This window comes from Entelurus aequoreus, linkage group LG13 (genome assembly GCF_033978785.1).
Source record: "Entelurus aequoreus isolate RoL-2023_Sb linkage group LG13, RoL_Eaeq_v1.1, whole genome shotgun sequence".
In the NCBI taxonomy this organism is placed as follows: Eukaryota; Metazoa; Chordata; class Actinopteri; order Syngnathiformes; family Syngnathidae; genus Entelurus; species Entelurus aequoreus.
In genome coordinates this window covers 1,266,064-1,273,563 of record NC_084743.1, presented here as the reverse complement: position 1 = coordinate 1,273,563, position 7,500 = coordinate 1,266,064, and the positions used below count along the sequence as shown (strand labels likewise).

Genomic DNA, 7,500 nt, shown 5'->3' with positions numbered 1-7,500 from the left:
AGTCATACTTGCCAACCTTGAGACCTCCAATATCGGGGGGGGGCGGGGGGTAGGGGGTGGGGGGCGTGGTTATTTACAGCTAGAATTCACCAACTTGAGTATTTCATACATATATATATACATATACATATATATGTATATGTGTATATATATATATATATATATATATATATATATATATATATATATATATATATATAATGTATATATATATATATATATATATATATGTATATATATATATTTTTTTAATTTACATATAAATAAAAGAAATACTTGAATTTCAGTGTTCCGGTGGCTATCCATTAGATGGCAGTATTGTCCTGTTTAACTTCTCCGTTCATGATGAGTATATCATTTCGGCCACCGTGTTCAATGGAGAAGTCTGTTCTACAAAATTTACAGGCAACATACACCTTCCCCTTCGAACTGTCCTGGATGAACTGAAATTCTTCTTTCCATTCGTTTTGGAACTTGCAAGCGTATTTCTTCATCTTGGTCGTCGACGGCGTCGCCGTGTCTGTAATTTCCTCGTTCTTCTGCTTCGTCTCCTTGTTGTGTGCGCAGTTGTGCACTCTACTCTCTAAAAGCCCTAGATGTTATGACGTCATTGGGCAGGCAAGCTGTTTATATTGTGGGAAAGCGGACGTGAGAACAGGCTGTCCCCACTCAGTCTCAGGTCCGCATTGAGCTGGAGGGGGCGTGGCCTCCAGCTCCGGCTGAATGCCGGGAGTTTGTCGGGAGAAAATCTCTGCCGGGAGGTTGTCGGGAGAGGCGCTGAATACCGGGATTCTCCCGCTAAAAACGGGAGGGTTGGCAAGTATGGCTTTAGTTGATATAACACTCCCGTCAGGGGGTGCATTATCCGGCACAACAGCGGCGCATGGACTTCATTTATAAGTAAAGGTAAGACCATAATAAAGTTGTTTTTAATTTAATGTGCTTTTTTGTGTGCTACAGTTTGTATGTGTAATGTTAAAGTTAAGTTAAAGTACCAATGATTGTCACACACACACTAGGTGTAATGAAATGTGTCCTCTGCATTTGACCCATCCCCTTGCTCACCCCCTGGGAGGTGAGGGGAGCAGTGGGCAGCAGCTGCGCTCCGCTCGGGAATCATTTTTGGTGATTTAACCCCCAATTCCAACACTTGATGCTGAGTGCCAAGCAGGGAAGAATGCTGGTAATGAGCTTTTAAACATAACCCGTTAACTGCTGCCAATCAAATGGTGAATAAGATACTCTTTAGGGTTCACATGTTGTAAATCTGACTGTGATGAAGTCAGTGCCTCCCCAGCCATGAACCTCACTGCACGTCACTGACAGACATATATATATATATATATATATATATATATATATATATATATATATATATATATATATATATATATATTTATATATATATATATATATATATATATATTGCATTCTTCTTTAGTTGCTTTATTGCAGGGGTGTCCAAACTTTTTCTACTGAGGGCCGCATACGGAAAAATTAAAGCCTGCGGGGGCCATTTTGATAGTTTTCATTTTCAAATCATAACAAAATATGTGGATTTGGTTGTTTTTTTTTCACCTTTAGGGCTCCCGGGGACCATAAAGGGTCTAAGTCATTAAAATGTTAAAAACAAGTCAAATTATTTTTTTATTTAACGCTTACAGTAAATCTCTACAGTATATCAACTTCAGGTTGATATAAAATTTAAAAAAACAAAAAGATTGTATGCCTTTTCTGTCAAGACAACTTAGTTTTTTATAATAAAACTGAAATATGCAGTATTTCCCCCACTGCCCAAAACCTTTCAGAAAGCAATGTTTGATGTGAATTAGAGCCTTCAAAACATCAATAATGCAAGACACCATTGATATTAATTCATTGTTATTTTTGAGTAATCACAGTGAAAATATTAATAAAATCCCATTAAATATATTTAGAATCCAAAAGGTGCCCCACTCATAAAGTGATACATTTGTATTAGTTTTATTTTTTAATTTCAACACTTAAGTTAAGAAATCAACTTCAGATATATCTGTCAATTTTACGTTTGAACTATTATTTTGTTTGTTTTATGCTCTTTTGTCAAAGAAAATGTTGATGTTTTTGTATGGCAACCACACAATATATGCAATATTTTCCACATAAAACATTTTAAAGTGAAATATTTGAAATAATTGGAGCCTTGAATAGGTCAATAATTCATTATAACATTGTTTTTTTTTTTAGCAATGGCAAAAAAAGAAAAATAAAGATAGACAAAAGAAAAAAAACAGCCTGCATGGCAGCTTTGTGTCAACATTGCAACTTTTTCTAGTTAGATTTCACCTCATTCCACTTTTTGTAATGTTTATTTTTTATTTTTGCAATAGCAATTCCAGAATGTGTGGCGGGCCGGTAAACAATTAGCTGCGGGCCGCAAATGGCCCCCAGGCCGCACTTTGGACACCCCTGCTTATTGAGTTTACAAACCCCCTGGCGCTGTTTTGTACTGTTTCTGTACTTGTTTTGATTATTATTTGTGTTTTTTTATTGTATGTAAATGTTGAATGTTATAAATAAAGGTTTTGAAGGAAAAAAAAGACTCCCCCACTTGCCGTCAGGGTGCGTCATTCGTCGTAAACCGTTGGCCAACCAAAAAGTAACAAGTTACTTTTTGGTTGGCGGAGAGGCACTGAAATTTGGGAGTCTCCCGGAAAATTCGGGAGGGTTGGCAACAGGCCTGGCCCTAACCAATCTGGCGCCCTAGGCGAGATTTTAGGTGGCGCCCCCCCACATCAGCAGTGAAGTGTATATACTCACAAGAAACCGAATAGCTTTGTCTTTGACCTTTTTTTTTTTACTTAAAGAAAGCAAATTAACATATTATATGAGAATGTTATGTTATGATTATCTTTAACCGAATCACAGCAGTGCTCAAATTAAAAAACAGCATTCCCTCTCATGTGATATTGCTTAATTAACATTAATGATGTGCACTTTAACAACTAGGCTTACAACTGTACCTAATATATAAAGGGGTGGAAAAGTGACTATTACCTGCAGGGCAAACATTAGCTAACCAGAAGGCAATAACAATGTAGACAAAAAACACCTGCTTAAAAGATCTAATACAAATGTCCCTGAGGAATGTAAGGTGGGAGTACTGTAATTACCTAACGTTACATTATTATTTTCCATAACAATTTAGCCCCCTCCACAATATTAACCCGACGTTAAAACAGAACTAGCTATTTATTGATTAGCAATTGCCGAATCATGTAACATTAGCTTAATGCTAAAAAGCCAGGTTACTATCACATTCTGTAACAGACAAATAATTTCATGTAGGCTAACGTTACCTACCTGCTACCTCTGTCTTTTTCTCGTTTCTCCTCTTCTTTTCTCTTTTTTCTTCCCTGGCACCTGACAGTTTTGGCCGTCTTGACATCCTGTGTTGATTTTTTGATGTGGTGACGTCCAAAAAGAGTCATGATACGGGAAGGGAGGGGGGCGTAATGTTGTAACAAATAATATTTCTATTAAATAGGCTTTACTTTGCATTTTAATTAACGTGGGATTATTTTTTGTATTTAGATATAATAGTACCAACTTTTTTATTTTATTTTTTTCGCCAACATTTGTGGCACTGGCGTGGCGCCCCCTGATGGACGGCGCCCTTAGCATTTGCCTATACGGCCTATGCCACGGGCCGGCCCTGGTTGGCAAGTATGATTTTAGTCAACTTTAATCAGCTCAGCCTGAAATTTGTGGATTCTGATACTTGGCGCCATCTTATAGGTATGCTAATTGTAGCATGCTAATGATTGATACTATCTTTTTAGCTCATTTTATGATTTAAACCTAAAAATCATAGATTTTGATACGTCCCACCTTCCAAAAGGTACGCTAACTGTTCCTATGTTTACATACCTTTTAATGTTTGCACGCTAAAGTCTTATGCTAGCAATTTAGCTGATTTCATATATTTAAATGTAAAAGTCATGGATTTTGAGTATGTTAACGTTTTACATGTTAGCGAGCTAACTTTAGCATGCTAGCATGTTAGGCACAATTTTAGTCAACTTTAATCAACACAATCTGAAAATCATGGATTCTGCTACTTGGTAAGTATGTTAACTGCTTACTTGTCAGCATGGTAACATTGGAATATTTTTATGCTAACCTTAGCATGCTAACTTTTTTTTAATTTCATATATTAAAACTAAAAATCATAGATTTTGATACTTGTCACCTTCCAATAGGTATGCTAACTGTGCCTATGTTTACATACTTTTTCATGTTAATTTTAATAACTTTAACAATTATGTTCTTCAAATTCAAAGTTAAGTAAGTTACTTGAGTTACGAGTTAAGTCTGATCAAAGTCCACCATAATTCATCTAAAACATTCAATAATTAATCAACATCATCATTGGCATTATTTGATTTACCATTGTCAAAAAATTAATAAATAAATAATATAGATAGGCTCCAACATCCCGGCCCCTAATTGTGGGCTATAGCAAAACAATTAAATACATAATAATATTCAAAGGAGCCACAATAGAACTATACAATACAAACAATTATGTTCTTCAAATTCAAAGTTAATGAAGTTACTTGAGTTACAAGTTAAGTCTCATCAAAGTCCATCATAATTCATCTAAAACATTCAATAATTAATGGAATAGAATAGAAAGTACTTTATTGATCCCTATGGGAAATTCAACACCACAATTCGCTCACAATAGACAATAAACACTTGGGTATTTTTTACATGTGAATAATATAAATACAGCATTATTCACATGTGCATAACATAAATACAGTCTATTATACAGCATTATTCACATGTGACTAATATAAATACAGTCTATTATACAGCATTATTCACATGTGCATAATATAAACACAGTCTATTATACAGCATTATTCACATGTGACTAATATAAATACAGTCTATTATACAGCATTATTCACATGTGACTAATATAAATACAGTCTATTATACAGCATTATTCACATGTGAATAATATAAATACAGTCTATTATACAGCATTATTCACATGTGACTAATATAAATACAGTCTATTATACAGCATTATTCACATGTGAATAACATAAATACAGTCTATTATACAGCATTATTCACATGTGAATAATATAAATACAGTCTATTATACAACATTATTCACATGTGACTAATGTAAATACAGTCTATTATACAGCATTATTCACATGTGAATAATATAAATACAGTCTATTATACAGCATTATTCACATGTGACTAATATAAATACAGTCTATTATACAGCATTATTCACATGTGAATAATATAAATACAGTCTATTATACAGCATTATTCGCATGTGCATAACATAAATACAGTCTATTATACAGCATTATTCACATGTGAATAATATAAAATACAGTCTATTATACAGCATTATTCACATGAGAAAAATATAAATACAGTCTGTTATACAGCATTATTCACATGTGACTAATATAAATACAGTCTATTATACAGCATTATTCACATGTGAATAATATAAATACAGTCTATTATACAGCATTATTCACATGAGAAAAATATAAACACAGTCTATTATACAGCATTATTCACATGTGAATAATATAAATAGTCTATTATACAGCATTATTCACATGTGCATAACATAAATACAATCTATTATACAGCATTATTCACATGTGAATAATATAAATACAGTCTATTATACAGCATTATTCACATGTGAATAATATAAATACAGTCTATTATACAGCATTATTCACATGAGGAAAATATAAACGGTCTATTATACAGCATTATTCACATGTGAATAATATAAATAGTCAAATATACAGCATTATTCACATGTGCATAACATAAATACAGTCTATTATACAGCATTATTCACATGTGAATAATATAAATACAGTCTATTATACAGCATTATTCACATGTGAATAATATAAATACAGTCTATTATACAGCATTATTCACATGTGAATAATATAAATACAGTCTATTATACAGCATTATTCACATGTGAATAATATAAATAGTCAAATATACAGCATTATTCACATGTGCATAACATAAATACAGTCTATTATACAGCATTATTCACATGTGAATAATATAAATACAGTCTATTATACAGCATTATTCCCATGTGAATAATATAAATACAGTCTATTATACAGCATTATTCACATGTGAATAATATACATACATTATATATTTACAGTACATGTACAGTCAAAAGGAACATATGATTATAAGCATATAATCAACATCATCATTGGCATTATTTGGCAAGGCAAGGCAACTTTATTTATATAGCCAAGTTTACAACAATTTTTAAATTGGACAAAAAAAAGAACATAAACAATGCATAAGCTAAACAAGATAGTGCAAAAGCAATACGGTGAAAGGGTTTGGATAAAAAGTCAAATTGCAAGATAAAAATAATGAAATAATAAGAGTGCGACAAAATTGAAAAAATAATAAAATTAAATTTTAAAAATTATATTTGATTTACCATTGTCAAAAAATTGATTAATAAATAATATAGATAGGCTCCAACATCCCGGCCCCTAATTGTGGGCTTTAGCAAAACAATTAAATACATAATAATATTCAAAGAAGCCACAATAGAACAATACAATACAAACAATTATGTTCTTCAAATTCAAAGTGAATTAAGTTACTTGAGTTACTAGTTAAGTCTCATCAAAGTCCATCATAAATTCATCTAAAACATTCAATAAATAATCAACATCATCATTGGCATTATTTGGCAAGGCAACTTTATTTATACAGCACGTTTACAACAATTCTTAAATTGGACCAAAGTGTTAAAAACAGGTTAAAAAGCATAGAGAACATAAACAATACATAAGCTAAACAAGATAGTGCAAAAGCAATACGGTGAAAGGGTTTGGATAAAAAGTCAAATTGCATGATAAAAATAATGAAATAATAAAAGTGCGACAAATTGGAAAAAAAAAAAAATATTATTTGATTTACCATTGTCAAAAAATTAATAAATAAATGCTAGCATATTCGCCAATTCATATGTTTAAACCTAAAAATCATGCATGTAAGTATTTTAACTGCTTACTTGTCAGCATGGTAACATTGAAGTATTTAATGGCAAACGGTTAAACATTTTTTAAAATTAAAACAAAAACATCCTGCAAATGACTTCACACTCTAGATGTTTGTAAACGTGTTTCACAAAAAGAGTGCGCACAAAATGAAGGAAGTTGTTCTCGCTCCCCTGCCTCCCTCCCCTCGGCTGGCGACAGTAGTATCTCCGACAGCGCCTGAAGGCAACACGCATCTGTATAAAAGGCGAGGGAGGGGGCCGTGAACGCATCATTCCATCCAGGTGGGAAAGCAGCACGATGTCGAGGATGTGGTTCTGGGGGGAAAGCAGCTGTGGAGTCTTCGGTCCCAGGGCGTCCTTAACCCCCGTGTCGTGGACGGTTCCTAATGACGTCATCAATGTTT

At 33.1% G+C, this 7,500-nt stretch overlaps 1 protein-coding gene across 1 annotated transcript in view; it reads left to right on the top strand.

Moving 5' to 3' along the window:
• Positions 1 to 7,268: 7,268 nt before the first annotated feature.
• The window catches only part of LOC133663682 (probable E3 ubiquitin-protein ligase HERC4), a 40,697-nt gene continuing 40,465 nt past the window's right edge, over positions 7,269 to 7,500 (top strand). The window contains exon 1 of the mRNA XM_062068367.1: positions 7,269 to 7,500. This exon is cut by the window's right edge and continues 108 nt beyond it. Within this exon, the coding sequence (XP_061924351.1) occupies positions 7,395 to 7,500 (106 nt within the window). The 5' untranslated portion in view covers positions 7,269 to 7,394.